General features: G+C 41.7%; 2 protein-coding genes across 4 annotated transcripts; both read left to right on the top strand.

The window, feature by feature from the left end:
- The first annotated feature begins 803 nt into the window (after nt 1-803).
- LOC124337166 (cysteine and glycine-rich protein 1-like) lies at nt 804-5,570 on the top strand. 3 transcript variants are annotated; one of them, XM_046791251.1, is made up of 7 exons: nt 804-986; nt 1,883-2,047; nt 2,169-2,326; nt 2,466-2,607; nt 2,677-2,814; nt 2,874-2,993; nt 4,921-5,570. In XM_046791251.1, the coding sequence occupies exons 2-6, from the start codon at nt 1,951-1,953 to the stop codon at nt 2,948-2,950; spliced, it is 612 nt and encodes a 203-aa protein (XP_046647207.1). In that variant the 5' UTR covers nt 804-986; nt 1,883-1,950; the 3' UTR covers nt 2,951-2,993; nt 4,921-5,570. The 3 variants fall into 3 exon arrangements, with proteins under 3 accessions (XP_046647207.1, XP_046647206.1, XP_046647205.1); XM_046791250.1 differs by lacking the exon at nt 804-986 and adding an exon at nt 1,211-1,297 and having other exon boundaries at nt 1,885-2,047; XM_046791249.1 differs by lacking the exon at nt 804-986 and adding an exon at nt 1,342-1,722 and having other exon boundaries at nt 1,885-2,047.
- A 50-nt stretch (nt 5,571-5,620) lies between these two features.
- Nucleotides 5,621-15,595, top strand: LOC124337051 (homeobox protein DBX1-B-like). The gene is made up of 5 exons (XM_046791070.1): nt 5,621-5,712; nt 5,825-6,757; nt 7,802-8,212; nt 8,276-8,406; nt 15,074-15,595. The coding sequence occupies exons 2-5, from the start codon at nt 6,322-6,324 to the stop codon at nt 15,323-15,325; spliced, it is 1,230 nt and encodes a 409-aa protein (XP_046647026.1). The 5' UTR covers nt 5,621-5,712; nt 5,825-6,321; the 3' UTR covers nt 15,326-15,595.
- The last annotated feature ends 80 nt before the right edge of the window (nt 15,596-15,675 follow it).

Here is a 15,675-nt window from a genome sequence, read left to right as displayed (position 1 = left end):
CAAAATTCCTCTCTTGCTTTTCGTTTCGCTTCGTGTTTTATTACATTACCGAAATCCAATCCGAGGAATTCGAATTTCAAAGCCTAGTTGCAGACAGCCAGCCAACCACGCTGCCATATGCAAATTTATCGATTGAGAGAAGCTTTACCGTGGTGGAAGACGAGACTTATATATACATACTAGCACCGGTATATAAGAGCAGCAAGAGATTTACATTACGAAAGAGGGTTTCTGAACGAACTATGGCAAAAGACTCGGGACATTATGTGTTTCCATCCCCCGAAAACAACACGCATACTTTTTATCGGATTTCCGACCGTGTAAAACGTGAGCGAGTGACGTCATCAGTGTGCCGTATCATTTCGTTTTTTAATTCGTCTCGACAGCCCCCCTCTCGAGAGACACAGCCGTTTCCATTACGAAAACAATCCAACAGGAATATCAGCTGGGGTGGAAAGAAAAGAAAGAAAGAAAAAAAGGACAGTCGAAAAAATGGCCGTATCGTATTTCAAGATCTCTTCTCCCAATTCGACACGCACACACAACGTCGATTGCGAGATGACGGCCGGTTGGGGAACTAAACAATGCCGTGTCCACATCACGCTATCGTCGAATCGTATATACTATTCTCTTTGTTATAAAGCCCTCCCGACTTCTTCTTCCTTCACTGTCGACTAGTTTTTCATTTGAATTTTTCTTGGGGGTTATTATTTTTCTACCGACGGTCTCAGTCGAGAAGTTTTTCCGTCACAGTTTGAGAGATTCCACCAGGGCGGCGCTGTCGTCCTTTGCCCTTGAGGCCTCTCCCCCTCACACACTGCACATCAACTCGGCCGCATGGTCTTAACTTTTGTGTCTCTGGGTCGAGTACAAACACTCGAGCGAAGCGAAACGAACAACTCGTGACTCTATTTTTTCCACCGCCGTTATTATAGAGAAGAAGAAAACCGACGTTTTGCATCTAGAAAAATCGGAAAGAAAAATAAGGTACTGTACAATTTCTGTTTTCCCACATTTCTTTTCTATCCAGAATCCAGAGGCAGAGAGACTATTTTCATTAAGGCGAGGGGGTTGAAAATTCTTTGAGGTGGCGCCAACAAGTGGTCGTCTGCTGTCGTCCATTTCTTGATAGAATTTTCTCTCGGTCAGAAATTATTAAAATGAATTCGAATTGGAAATAATGTGTTGGACGTTTGAAAAGAGGAATTTTGCCTCGTGTTGTATTTTGGTCACGTGACGAGCGTCTGCTAGAGTTGTCAACTTCTTCGCCCAGTGGTTTTTGTGTGGGAAAAAGATGGTAAACCACTGATTAGAGATATGTATATATTCGGTCCTTTTCGACACACCGCGTGTGTGTGATGAAGAAAAAAACGTGAAAACAGAAGTAGAATTGGTTGTCGGATTGTTGAGTAAGACTTTTGCCAAACAACCCACCATACAGGTCTCGTGTAATCCAATTGAATGTCGTGACGGGAAATCTCGGGTCACGCTGTTTGATCTCATTACCGGTTACCTTCACCCGAAATGCCGTTTCACGTTGGTGGGTCTGTGTTGTTTTGATCAAGGTTCTCCATCTATTCCATATGCAGTTCTTGTCTCCCTCCATTTCGATGGGTTTTCAATTCTGAAGGACAATTAGCTCATTGTGTTTCCGATGGAAGGATGTTGTGAATTTTTATTATTTCTGCCCTGAATAGAAGGGCGAGGCCTCATGTGTGTTTGGTAAAAAAAAAGTTTTGTTTATTATTGTTATTTGGTCTGTGAAATGTTTGCTAGTCCCGGATGTCTGTACGCGAGATATGCACATGTTTATCGTCTTAACGATGAAATAGCGGCCACTCTTCATCTTGAATGACAATCATTTTGTGTTTTTTCTTTTTTCAGGAATCCTTTGCCGAGTCGGACTGCCATTTGTTTATTTAAAGAGTTGATTTTTTTCTGCCAGCCAAGATGCCCGGAATTTGCCCTCGTTGCCAAAAGAATGTTTACTTTGCCGAGGAGAAAATGGCTTTGGGCAAATCGTTCCACAAGATGTGCTTCGCTTGCGGTAAATAAAAAACATTACAGACATGTTTTTCTGATTTCTCCGAAAATTCTATTTTTCTGTGTTGTTTTAACGGTTATTCTTTTTTGTGTTTGTGACATGTACAACAACAACGACAATGCAGCCAACTGCAAAAAGATGTTGGACAGCACGAACGCGACCGAGCACGACGACGAGCTCTTCTGCAGGTCCTGTTACGGCAAGAAATTTGGACCCAAAGGTTACGGTTACGGCGGCGGTGGAGCTGGAGTCCTATCCATGGATGACGGAACCGGATACATTGTACCAATATTTACATTGTCTCTTTTATTTTCTCTCAGTTTTCCTTAAAACCATTTTTGGGTTTTATTTTCCTTTTCCATGAATCATGGGACGTGTCCACTCGAAAATATGATGAATCACGGATGCGGACCCTTGACAGAACGGACCTCCAACATCGAATATCCCGCAATTGGCACAAGCTCACGTAGCCCCACTTCTGGCCAATGGAGGAGTCAACGTCAAAAAGACGAACGGAAACGGATACAGCAAATTCGGCTCGAGGATCGACTGTCGCCGATGCGGTACTTGTGTCTGAAAATAACATTAGTCAAGAGAAAAAAAAACTCATTTATCACTTGTTTATTTTACAGGCAAAGTGGTTTTTATGGCGGAGAAAATGATGGGCGGAGGTTCCTGTTGGCACAAGAGTTGCTTTACCTGCCTGTCGTGCAACAAGCGACTCGAATCGACGTCGCTGTGTGAACGCGAAGGCGAAATTTACTGCAAAAGTATTTCCCTCCTTTAAAAAAAAATGAAATGTAATAACTTTTGAAATTTTTTATTTCAGGCTGTTATGGCAAACAGTTTGGACCTAAAGGCTATGGGTTCGGACTAGGAGCCGGAGTCTTGCAAATGTCTGAATAGCTATTTTCCCTTTACTTCTTCTGGGGGTGGAACGGACGTGCAGGTAAATAAATCTAAAGTTTTGATTGTTATTCATAAAAGCATGACGTCGAAAAAGTTGTTTTGAAAGGAATCTCGAATGTAGGCCGCTCTGCTTTGATGTGTGAACATTCCCGGGTCTGATTTGGTCTGGGAATCTCTGGTTTGAATGACATATCCGATATCATCTTGGCAGTTGTGATACTTGCTCGTAATAGAGACGGAGAAGGTACTCTGTGGGGTGGTACTTTCTTATTTTTGACGATTGTTTCAAATCGAGTTGAATCGCGCCGTGAATGTTTGAAATTCCTGGGTTTGCGGCGCAATACCGTCTTCAATTTCATCTGATCCGAATTGCGCTCGCCCTCAATTTTGACTCTTTTTCTTTTGTTCTTGCGTGATATGATGATGAGGAAGTGGAGGGTGGGGGAAGGAGGTGGCGGCTCAAGGGCGGCGACCTGGATCGTTCCAACGACGTCGTGACGCGCATCAAAGTTTTGTAGGCGCCTGGGCGACTTCTTTTTTAATTTTTTTTTTCTCGGGTGACTTTCTTTGTTTTCACCGTTTCATTTTTTTTGTTTTGAATGTTCCGTGTTAACATCTTCCTTTTCCCACGACTTTAAATCGCCGCATTTCTATTTTTTAAGTTCTTTTTTCGCTTGTGTAACGGAATGGATTTATCTTTCGTTAGATGGCGTTACCCATCGACTTCAAAATTTGAACTTTTTGTAGTTATTGGATTATGTTATAACAACTTCTATTTTATTAAAACAATTTCTGTTAATTTAAAAAAATAGTTTTATCGAGATAATTTAGAGAAATCGATTTGACAGCTGTTTCCTCAAACATGATTGGCTTGTTTAATGGACCAACTAACCGGAAACATATTCTCATAACCAGATGTTTATGAAAGAGAAAAAGTTACAGTTAATGTAATGGTCATTTGCTTTTTTTTTTTACCCTGTTCTTGTTTTTTATTAGAATAACAGGCTTAATCCCGCCTACCCCTCACCCCCTTTTCGTAAAAATCAGTTTTTTTTTTTTAGAAAAAAAAATGGGTGGGGGGGGGGGGTTGTTATTATTATTATTATGGAAAAATGGAAATGATCGCGATTTTCCCAACCGTTTCCACCCTCTAGTAATTTTTTTCTTTCCTATTTTTTTTGAGGGAGAAAAGGGTGTTTTCGGCACCATTTTTCCGATCCAACTTTCACAGCTCGTTTGATATAATGGACGATCACGACACGCCCAATTTCCAATAAAAAAAAAAAAAAAAAAAAACAGAAAATAATCCAGGGATGGAATAAAAAAGGCTAATCCTCTTGGTAATGTGTCTGACTAGTGTTTTGTGTCGCCCAACATGACGGTACTTTATTATTTTTTGTGGAATTTTTTTATTTTTATCCCCACACACACAAAAACGGCCTTTATTATTATTTCTTTTTCCCTACATTTTTATTTATTTTAGATTTCTTTCGAATCAACTTCTTACCGGCTAGTCAATACAACAAACAGTGTGACAGAGCGTGTAACAGACCTTTACAAACGTCAAAGCGCGTGTCTGTCGTTATTTTTTTTAGTTTCTCTTTTGTTTAACTCTTGTGGTGGAACCGGGGGGATGTCCCCCCTTTATTTTTTTTCGGTTGTTGGCGTTTTGATTTGTCGTCCCTTTGAGAGAGAGAGAGAAAATAAAGGAGGGAAGAACCAACCGCTTCTTTATAGAGGGAAAGAGATTTGAACGCGTGAAATAGGCTTTTGTCTATACAGAAAGCGAGGGGGGAGACACACACTGCAGATGCGCCAAAATGTCTGTGTACGATCCTTTTCATTGGCGGGGATCCCTATTTTCTATCCAGGGGTGGTCTAATGCCCTTTGATTTACGATTTGCGTTTGTTTGTTTGTTTTGATTCAACACAAATGATCTGATGATTATTATTCTTCTTTTATGCAGATTCGAATGAGAAACTTTAAAGAACTGGTTCCAGTTTGAAATACCCCCTTTTATCAAATCCCCCTCCCACCGAGACGTGGTACGGAAGGCCTCCCAAATGGCTGACGACTTGTGTGTGTGTGTGTGTATGTTGCAGACAAACAAAGGAAGAAGAAAATGATGATCTATCTAAATAACCTATTTTTTTTTCCTAACCGGTCCATTCATTGGCTAAGTATATCCGCCTCCCCTCTGTAAGTTCACTTTATCAACGAGCATTATATAATTTTTTTTTTTAAATTTCAATCGAGTCGACATCCGCATAAACATTCCCTCCGTTCCTGCTAATCTTTTCTTTCGTGTGTTTTTGTTTAAACTTTTTGGTCTTTTTCCTCTGATCCTTCGATACGGTACCCATCGCCATGTTATGTTATCCCTTGAAATCCCGAGGCATTTCGTGTTCCTGTTTTTCTTTCTTTTTTTGAATGACGCGCCGTTTTCAAAAATGTTTCAAACCCTCCGAATTTTCTCGACGCGTCAACTGACCTGAATTTATTTCACCTATCCATTCCACTTGCCCAATTTGCCTTAATCCGACTCTCGAAATCATCAAGTGTCTTATTGAAACATGAACATGTGTGTATCGGTGCCAATATACTATTATAATTGCATTTCAAACAATTTTCTCTTGTCATCCACCAGTCCGGTTTGTATATTTTTCACATTTTTAAATTTTAACCGCCATTTTTACCACTGTACAGGGATTGGCGGATGCTTTCAAGGATTATGAACTTTGAAGTTGCTCTCGAAACGGTTTGTACTAAAAAGTTGTTTTTATTTTCATTGCGATTGAATAATCTTTTTTCTTTTTTTTTTCGTCTATGGGAACACGACGACGACGGATGATTTTGCTATAAATATCTAGACGACGATATTTACGGCTGCCGGCTGCTGCTGCTCACTTGGACCGTGTTTTATTCCGCACACACTCACATATGGATCGGGGGTAACTTTGGCCCCGCCCTCGCAGTCTCTGCTCTTGTGATGCTGTGTGTGTGCACACTCAGGAGAGCTCCTCCTTTTTCTCTCTTGAATAACAAATCACTCCCCTCAACCACCCACCTTTCTTTCTCTCTCCCCACCCGAAACTTTTATGATAGATATATAGTTGATAGATATGGACTCGACTGGGCCTAGATCTTATCCGGCAAGGTTAGAGTGTACACATGTATATCCGCCAGCGTGTGTGCTCTGCGTGTCAATTTTGCGATCTGTGATCGAGTGAAATTTGTCATTTTCTATTCATTTTTCCAAAGCGCTAAATTTAAAAATTCAAATTTCCCGCCGTTGAATTAAGAAGTTAAAAAAGTAGCGGTTTTTGTATTTTTAAATTGAAAGTGATATAACAGGCCTGTCCTAGTCATGTTGGATGTGACGAAAGAAGAGCCGGAGCAAGTGGCGGAAGATTCCGTCAGTTGCGATCCCATTAGCGGATCATCGGATCGTCACCAACACCACCGTCACGAGCCGACTATAATGAAACCTTATTTGAAATTTGGTGTGAGCGCTATCTTGGGACTGGACATTCAGCCGCGGACTCCGTCACCAATAGACAATGGATCGTCTCCTCTGCTCCGGCCGGAAGAGTCGCCGCAGCCGTTGGACATGAAAACGGAACTGTTTCATCACCACCACATCCCCCACCTTCACCACCACCATTCGTCGTCGTTGGTTGGCGACCCAAAGGCCCCAAATGTCACGACATTTCATCCCGTTTATCATCTGCATTCCTATTTCCATCCGCTCATCCAGCAGCAGCAGCAGCCAGCTCATTCGGCCAACAAGCCCAACTACTCAGGTATTATATAAACTGGATTTTTGAAAAAAAGTCGTTTATAAAAAGCTGGGCGACTCGATCAAAGTTGATTTTTTCTCTCCTTCCGCCTTTAACGAGTCGAGAGTAGCTCATCAATTTCATAACGAGGAGAACTAATCATCACATTCGTTGCTATGGCGCCAACTTTTTTCCCCCCTTTATAGAAGGTGAAAATTTCGAGCGAGTTTTCATTGCAAGTTTTTCTCTCCTTCGTTACAATCAGACTTGAAACGAAACAGAAAAAAATGGCTAGCATGTATTTTCATCATCATCAACAAAGTCTCCCTTTTTTAATGAGCTCGTTTGTGCATGCGACTCTTGAGTCTATCTGTTTTGGAAATCGTTAAAAAAGTCCTTTTTTTCTAATTATTATAATCGAATGAATTAAGACACAAAGGGGGGTAGGATCGTACAAGTAAGACGATACATACCAAACGACTTAATTGTTTCCATTTTGTCGAGATTTAGGGTGGCGATTGATTTGTTTTTCGGGGCTGACACATCGGCAAACAAATCTTTCCCGATAGCCAATGAATGGGGTGGGCTCCTGGAGCAAGAGAAAAAAAAAGGAGCGGGAAATCTGAAACTGCTGAGCAAACAACAGAAAAGGGGGGAAAAAAGAGAAAGAAAAATGTTTGGTTTTGACCAAAAGAGGGGCACTAAACGGTGTCTATATGCGAGTTTATTAGGCTTATTATATGTATATACACATACTAGAGTTACTCCTACGCCGGAGGATGTCACATGTGTATCATCCGATTTTTGGTACTCCTGAGGGAGGGACGTTGAAGGAGAGCAAACAAACGAGAGAATAGACGAGTCTGTGTTTACTTAGGGATGTAAAAGATTTTTTCTTTTTTTGTGTGTAAATTGCCACTTAACCCCCATTGGTTCTGTTGTACAGGACAGGATTGGGTTACTCATCCCCCTGGAAAATGTGAGGGGGAGAGAGAAAAATGAATTCGATAAATAGGGTGAATTAATTATTATTTATTTTTGACAAAATTTTTTTTCTTTCCCAAACAGATCGGCTAGAAATCCGTGCTGGATTGAGTGGTGATCCAGTGGTGACATCAGCCCGTCACCACCACGCGTCCAATTTGGTGGCATCCACTTCTTCATCGACTTATCCGTGGCTGCAAGCGGCGGCCGCCGCTGCAGCCGCTGCTTGTGTCACTAGTCATATGGCTAATTCCCTTCCGGTTTACAATCCATCGATGGTTCAGCAACAATCACAACAGCAGCAGCAACAACCTCAACCGCCACCACCTCCTCCGCCGCCCCCTCAATCTTCTTCGGGATTGAATCATTCGTCACCTTATTACAATTTCAATGTCATCAACCTGGCGGCCGCCGTGTCTGGAGTGTCCGGCAACGGTGGAGGAGGTCCAGGCCCTGGAAACATGAACTCCACCAATCGTCCAAGAGCCCGTCGAGGTAAAATTCATTTTTTTTTTCCGCTAAAATATTTGAAAAACTAAATTGAATTTTCCTTGAAAGGAATGATGAGACGGGCAGTGTTTTCCGAACTGCAGCGCCGCGGACTGGAACGCCGTTTTCAAATTCAAAAGTACATTTCCAAACCGGAACGCAAGAAATTAGCCGAGAAATTAGGACTCAAAGATTCTCAGGTAAAAGATTTTCAATCAATTTTCTTTATAGTCAATCGCCGGCCTTTTCATCGAATTGATTAGCGCCTTCTCTCCCGACCCCCCTCTCTTTCTATTTGGGTCTTGTTTGCATTTATTGCATTGTCCAGCTAGAAATTTTCCCCCCACCCCACAATGGGACACAATAAGTTTCGCCTTTCTTGTTTGCGTTGGCTAATGATTTTAAAGGCCTGGGCCGCTCTCCAAGTCTTTTGAGATCGAGAAAACGTGGCCCATTCTCCGGCCTATACTTTTTCTATATATATTGTGATGGAGCAGCAGCAGCAGCAGAAGCAGAGTCTTAATATATATCTCTTTATATTATACTGCATACATAATACGGGGGGGGGGAAGAAAGGGGTGGTGGAACATCGCGGTGCTGCCAGTGACGTGATTTGATGATGGGGGTGTGAGTCAAGATTTTTCTTCTTTTTTCCTCTTCACATTTTTTTTTTCGTTTGTCGTCGTCAAAGGACGAACGACGTCGGCCTATATAATATAAAAAAAGGGGGAGGGTACAAGTCCGGAGACGGACGGACCCAAAAGGGGGAGGTGGATAGATGTCTGGCCCAGCTGGTGCCAGCCAGCCGCCAGCCTGCTTCTGCTGCCGTCTACTTTTTTTTCCTTTTTCTTCTTCTTCATCTTCATCCTACTCTCCACTTCTATTATTATTATTATTATTATTATTATTATTGTAGTATGACGTTGCGTGAGCTAGTACTGCGGGAATTGAGTTTTTGGGGCGCATCATTCGAGCCAAAATTGCGGGTACGATATGAATGAGACGAAGCCGGAACAATGCCGAAATCATTAAAAATATCTCACACAATGATTTTTTCATTAATTTGATTGGGGGGGAAAAAAAAACAAATTTGCATTTCAATCCAATTGACGTCAAATGGCTTCACGGTCGCTAGGAGTTAATTGGCGATAATTTCTGGTGATGATTAAAAAACAAATTCATTTTTTATTTTTTATTAACACACGACGACCCTTAATTCGTTTGTTAACTATTTTTAAAAAAGTAATCAGCCTTGGTTATTATTTCGAAACACAGAAAATAATAAAAAAATGAAATTGTCAAAAAATATCACGACGAAAAGCGCGTCGGCGTCGGTTGTATCGAAATAGGAAGCAGGAGAAGCCCCTGTTGCGTCTGCTTTGGTTCAAGCTGTTACCCCGGCAGCAGCGGCGGCGGCGGCAACATCGGGAGTATAGCACAGCACATTTATATACATTTGATTTGTTATTATTATTATTATTATTATATAAATCTTATTATTGGTTTGTGTTGTTCGCCATCCTACTTTACTATACAGACTATCCCAGGCTAGGGTAGGGTGCGATATATACGAGCAGCAGCAGCAGTCTGGCGTAATACAGTTGCAATGGAGGCAACGACGACGAGTGCCGTCACGTTGCCACTTTATTGGCGGCCATCAAGCGTGAAAGAATATCGCGCTCTAGAGCGACGCCTGCTGGCTTTTCATTCGCTTATTACATAACGGACGAGAGAGCTTTTTTTTTATTTTTATTATTTTTCCTTCAGTCTGCCAGCGATTAGATCTGTCGGGGAGGAAAGAAAATTTGTTTAATTGAAACAAAAACGAAAACAAATAAATTCCGATTGACATTTTGTCGATTTGCCCCAGTCTGCCGAGAGTTTGTGTATGATATCGGGACAGAGCCAATCGGATCATATCAAAACATTCGATGCATGAATGGTTGATGTCTTCTATTGGACGGCCGTGTTCTAAAAAAAAAAGTAAAAATAGGAGACGAGTTTTTACTAGGAGAGGTCGAAGAGCAATTTCATTTCTTTGAAGTGAGAGAGAGGAAAGCACGCAAGGAAGGAGCTGGATGGGCCAACGGGTGGGGGTCTATAATAATCGCCATCAGCTGTCGTCAGCAGATGTCACCTTTTTTGGCAGTGCGGAAGGAAGGAAAGGCCATGTTCTTTTACTCTATATCATCTTCTTCTTCTTCTTTGGACCGAGCTATTATTTATGAAAAATAGAAAAGAGAGGCCTCCCCTTTTATTCCATCTCTCGACTCACTTTTGGGAGGAAAAAGCTAATGAATAAAACGGCGGCCGGTGGCGTCAGATATAACAAGATACAAGGCAAACGGCCAAACCCTTTTGAAGAAAAGATCGGACCATCTTCTTCTTCTTCTTCTTCCGGGAAATAAGCTTTTCACGAGTCGCTCTCGTCATCATCTGTAATAATAATAATAATCATCATCATCATCATCATCATAATAATATCCTCACTCGATCTCTATTCACGCGCCGTTGGCTCTCGGGAATATTCGCCGTGTCTGGATGTGACAAGTTCCACTTTTCTCGGGTGGTGGTGGTGGTGGGGGGGGGGGGTGGTGTTTATATAAAAATCACGGGGGGAATAAAGGGGGAGGGGGTGGTAGGAAATAAATAAAAAATCGTTCAATCACAGCGCACAGCAGGGCCTTGCGAAAAAAAAAAAAAAAATGGGGTGGGAGGAGAAATAAATATAAAAAGGGGGAAATATGCGCGTTCACGGTAGGAGGAGTGGGTGGATGGGTGGAGAGACGTTGATGGTGGCACACGACGCCGCCTGTTCGTGAAAGTTTTTGAAAGATGATTGCATCAAGGAGCCCTGAGACTGGAATAGCTTCGGGGCCCGCCCGCGGTGTTTTGCCAGTTGTGTGTGTAGCTGTTTTTCAGTAGGCGCCATCTCTGATTGTGCGGGAGCAATTCGAATCGCGCAACTGCTGCGTCTGCACGCTGTCTTTCACGCGCGCGCTCACGTATTTTGTATTTGTTCATATGAGTTTATTTTATTTGACGGCGACGTGGTTCAATGCGCGTCACTTGTCTCTCTTTCGTTTGATATTAAAAAACGGATTTTTATTGCCGTCAAAAAAGTCTATTGATTTTCGTTCGATATTGTTACAATCGTCACTTGTTATTCGTTTCAAGCGTAGCGTGTTTTAATTTAATTTTATTTTTAGCGGAATTTTATTTTTATTTTTCAAATGAAAATGACTTCATTTAAAATCGGTTTTTATGGGCCATCAATGTCACCGTCTATTTGCAATAGTTTTGGGGTTTTTTTTCTTCTGGGTTTCTTTTATTCTTGGTGCTATAAAATAACTATGCGACGACAAAAGAAGAGGTTAAGGCGCTGTAAAGCTACAAACCGGAGAAGGAAAAAAAAAATAAGAAAATGATTGTAATGAGTTAACAAGATCGTAAAAATGTTTTTTTTTTTTTTTTTTCTTGTAGAGTCGGTGCGGTTTTTCGTTTTTTTTTTTAATTATTTTAAGTGTGTCCTCCCTTTTTTATTTGTGGCTTGTGAGAGGAAAAAAAATAACCGTTAAATTTGAGATTAGGCCTTCTATACGGTGGCGTCACCTAGCGTTCGAATTAAGAACTTCTAAGATTTGAAATTTCGTTCTGCTTGAGAAAAAGGATGACGAATCACAATTATACTTGGCAATTTCGCCTAATAATGCTTGGTCATCGTTTCATCAGCCTTGATGTGAAATTCGAGAATTTTCGCGAAAAATTGCGTCACACCAGGACGTGAAACCATTTGTTTTTCCCCCTTCACGGTCGAAACGAAACGTGAGGTCATCCGCCTCGAATTTTTTCCTTCCATCCCCAGTTCCTGTTTATGTTGATATCTCCCCCCCCCCACCCCTCTATAGTCATCACCCTGTTCTCTCCCCTTTTTTTTCGGGATGGAGAAATGAGTCGATGGCGTGAACGGTTCAACCTGCCCATCCATGAAGAAAAAACAAAAGAGGGGGGGGGGAAGATTTTTTTATTTTTTTTTTTTCGACCGACTCTCGTGACTGAATAATTGGCCACTCGGCGCAACTTTTTTGTTTTCCCTTTTTCTCTTCTCCTATTTGATTCACCATACATGTATAATGTATATATACGTATCGCTTCCTTTTCGGCGTGTAAAGGTGGAATAAAACAATTCCCGTACGTTTGGTAGGGGATGCCCCAGTCAATTTCGCGTGACTCGATTTTTCTTTTCTTTTTTGTTTTATTTGGTTTGATTCCGTTAACCCCCACGAACGAACGAACGAGCCAGCACGACAATGTCGCATCAATTTAGATGACGTGACTTTGTATAGGTGCGCGTAGTAGAGGGGGGGGGGAACGTAACAAAAAGGGGGAGAGAGACTAGGGGGAGAAATGACGTGAACGTTCCCGAAAAATCTCGAATCAAATAAAAGACAATTTAAAAAAAATTTTGGCCGAGAGATGGCGCCAATGGCGTAGTAAATGTGCCAAAGCAAATGTTGTTTTTCCTTCTTCTTCTTTTATAATCAATCAACAAAGTTGCCATGTTCCATCGGCGTACTCCCCAACCTCTGACACACACTTTTACAAGGCGCACAGACAGACACAGACGCCGCCAACTAGCCAGTCGGTGGTGGGGTGGGGTAACTTATTGACGTTCATGTCGTCATCTTTTTTTGGCGATCGAATCCAATTGGACGTCGTCGTCGTGAATGGCGCATAGGAAAGAAAAAACGTGGAAAAAACACGCACGACACGACAATAACTGCTGCTGCCTGCCGACAACTACTAGCGTCGGCTGGCGCGTCACCTGCACCTTTGCAAAGCCGCCCCAAGGCCCCCCCCCCTCCCAACCCCACTACTAGTAGAGAGTTTTGCTTCGCCGATCGTCCGGACATTGACGTCAACCTTGTAGAGAAGAGACGGGACGGGAGGGCTAGACTATAGAAAAGACGCAAAAACAACTTGGTGAAGAAATCGTGACGACATTTCGCAGCGTTCACTAGCTTTGCAATATAACGTTCAAGGTTGTCGGCGGCCGTCAGCGCTACTAGTGCGGTTTCGTCCGTGACTGTGTAGAGTCGTCTACTACTACAGTTGTTTTGTTTTTACACTACACACGCCAGAAGTTGCGCAACCAGCGCCCTTGGCGTTCTTCTCATTTTTATTTATTCGTTGCTCTCCACTGTACAATATTTACGGCGCGCGTGAATATCCGTGGGAGTACAACTATCCAAATTAAGAATTTTTGCTCATTTCTTTATTTCCTTTTCTCGTAAAAATAACAGAAAAAAAAAGTAATTAATTTTTTTTTTTCTTTTTTCGTTAAAAAAAAAAAAAAAAGTTTGAAAATTAAATGGCGCGAATGCCAGGTAATATGACAAAATATCGTGAAATGTGTCGCATTCGTCCCCTCTTCCGATGAAAACTCTTCCGAGACAGAAGAGCCGCTAGACAAGTTGTTAATTAAAGCCAATCTTTTTTGATGAAAACTTTGCATAATGGGACCGTTACTGCTGCTGCTCTTTCAGTATCAACTAGGGGCGCCAACTTTATTTGACAGCATTTCGGAATAGGTTGTACACGAGCTCGCGAGCGTGTGTGCGTTGGGTAGAGAAAAAAAATAAAGGAGGAATCTCATTTTCCTGCGCCGTTCGTTCCCGCTTCATTAATGCACGAGTTAAGCAGAATTTGGTATATATAGGTGGGTGTGTGGGGGGGGGGGGGCTTTGACAAAATCGCGACTAACGATCTCTATATAGTACTATGCCAAGATGCCGGCTCTACATAACGAGCGTCTTGTGAAAGTTGAAAGTGATGATCAATTCTTCCAAAAATCAAATAACCGTTTGATTTATTTTTGCCACCTGTCGGCCAATATTTTCAATCATTTTTTCATCATTCACACCTGAGGCCGATTTTTTGTTATCGAAGGCATGACCGGTAGTAGATAATCCATTTTTTATTCTCGGGTGCGGTTTCACGGACTGTTGATCGGTATAAACCGAAAAATAAAATATGAATTTTGTTTTTTGGGTTAGTGTCATTGCTCGCCTTGGGTTACGTGAAATGTAGGGCGCCCTAGACAATTTCATTTTCCCTGGAACAAGTCGAAACTTAGTCGAAGCAAATCAAGGAACAACATCCCGTTGTCTTTTTCTCTTATCTTTTTAATTCTTTTTCACAAATGTCAATGTTGAAATATTCGCCGTTTAATTTAGTTCGACTTACGAATTAATCGGCCATATATACGCTCAATTTCCACGCACCTTTTTGTCCCGGGGGCGCACACATTGCGCGTGCAAGAAATCAAAAGAGATTCGACTATTTTTACTTTTATTTAGTTCGAATTACTTGATTCTCTAATACCTTTGTGAAAACTTGATGAGCTTCTTCTCCGTGACTGGGGGAATTGATAAGAATCCCACACAACAACAACAACAACAGCAACTGCGCAACAGCTTGCGGATGCATCCAGGACGGAATATTGACATCATCATTAAGGCGAAAGAGAGAGAGGGTGGCCAGTGTGTGGGTTGTTAGAGGGGGAATTTGGCAATATGTCGAGATAGAAAGAGGGGTTCTTGTTTATTGTTTGCTGCGCCTATACCTGGGAAATCAACTGCGTAGTATAGTTTACCTGGGCCCAGGTGGATATACATACACACATGACGTATGTGGGTCATGTCGTCTATTTGCCCATCACTCGGGGGGACAATTTGTCCCGTAGCTCCGGTTTCCAACCTGCTCTTTCGCAATCTGTGAAATTGAGAGAGTCTAATTCTTCCTTTCGATCCGATTTTCATTTGAGTGATGGATTTTTATTTTGGGGTTGTTTTTTGATTATTCCAGGTGAAAATCTGGTTCCAGAATCGTCGGATGAAGTGGCGTAATTCCAAGGAGCGCGAATTGCTTGCCAACGGCGGATCGAGATCGCAGACGCTTCCGACCAAAAACAATCCTCATCCGGATTTGAGCGACTCGGAGATTGAAAGAGCCGCTCGCCATACGTCGTCGTTCCATCACTTGAAGTTGACACAACAACAACCGACGCCAGCGAACGAATCGATTAGCGCCACCTGTTGCGCCGATGAAATCCGTTAAAGTATTTTTCATTTTTCCACTTTTACTAAAAAGGGAAAAACAAGAAAAATTGACGACAAACAACATCATCATTTCTCTATTCCCCCCTCCTATTGTTGTCCCGAGGCTATTATTTATTATTATTATAAATAAAATTTAAACCCAAGTGTCATTTGCGTTTCTCTCAATGTTTTCCCCCCCATATTTTGTTCATCATTTCAATGTGCCAATAATTTCCCTATTCAAATCTAGTAAAAAAAAAGTCAACGTCAAATAAAAGAATAAACAGTATGAATGGATGATATATAAAAGTTGTTGTTTTACTTAATTGTGTTTGTTACGGAATGATGATGTTGGCCGGTCATGGGAAA

The sequence above is a fragment of the Daphnia pulicaria genome, chromosome 4, assembly GCF_021234035.1.
Source record: "Daphnia pulicaria isolate SC F1-1A chromosome 4, SC_F0-13Bv2, whole genome shotgun sequence".
NCBI classification, from domain to species: domain Eukaryota; kingdom Metazoa; phylum Arthropoda; class Branchiopoda; order Diplostraca; family Daphniidae; genus Daphnia; species Daphnia pulicaria.
Note: the sequence above shows the minus strand (reverse complement) of the source record. Positions and strands in the feature narration are given on the sequence as shown.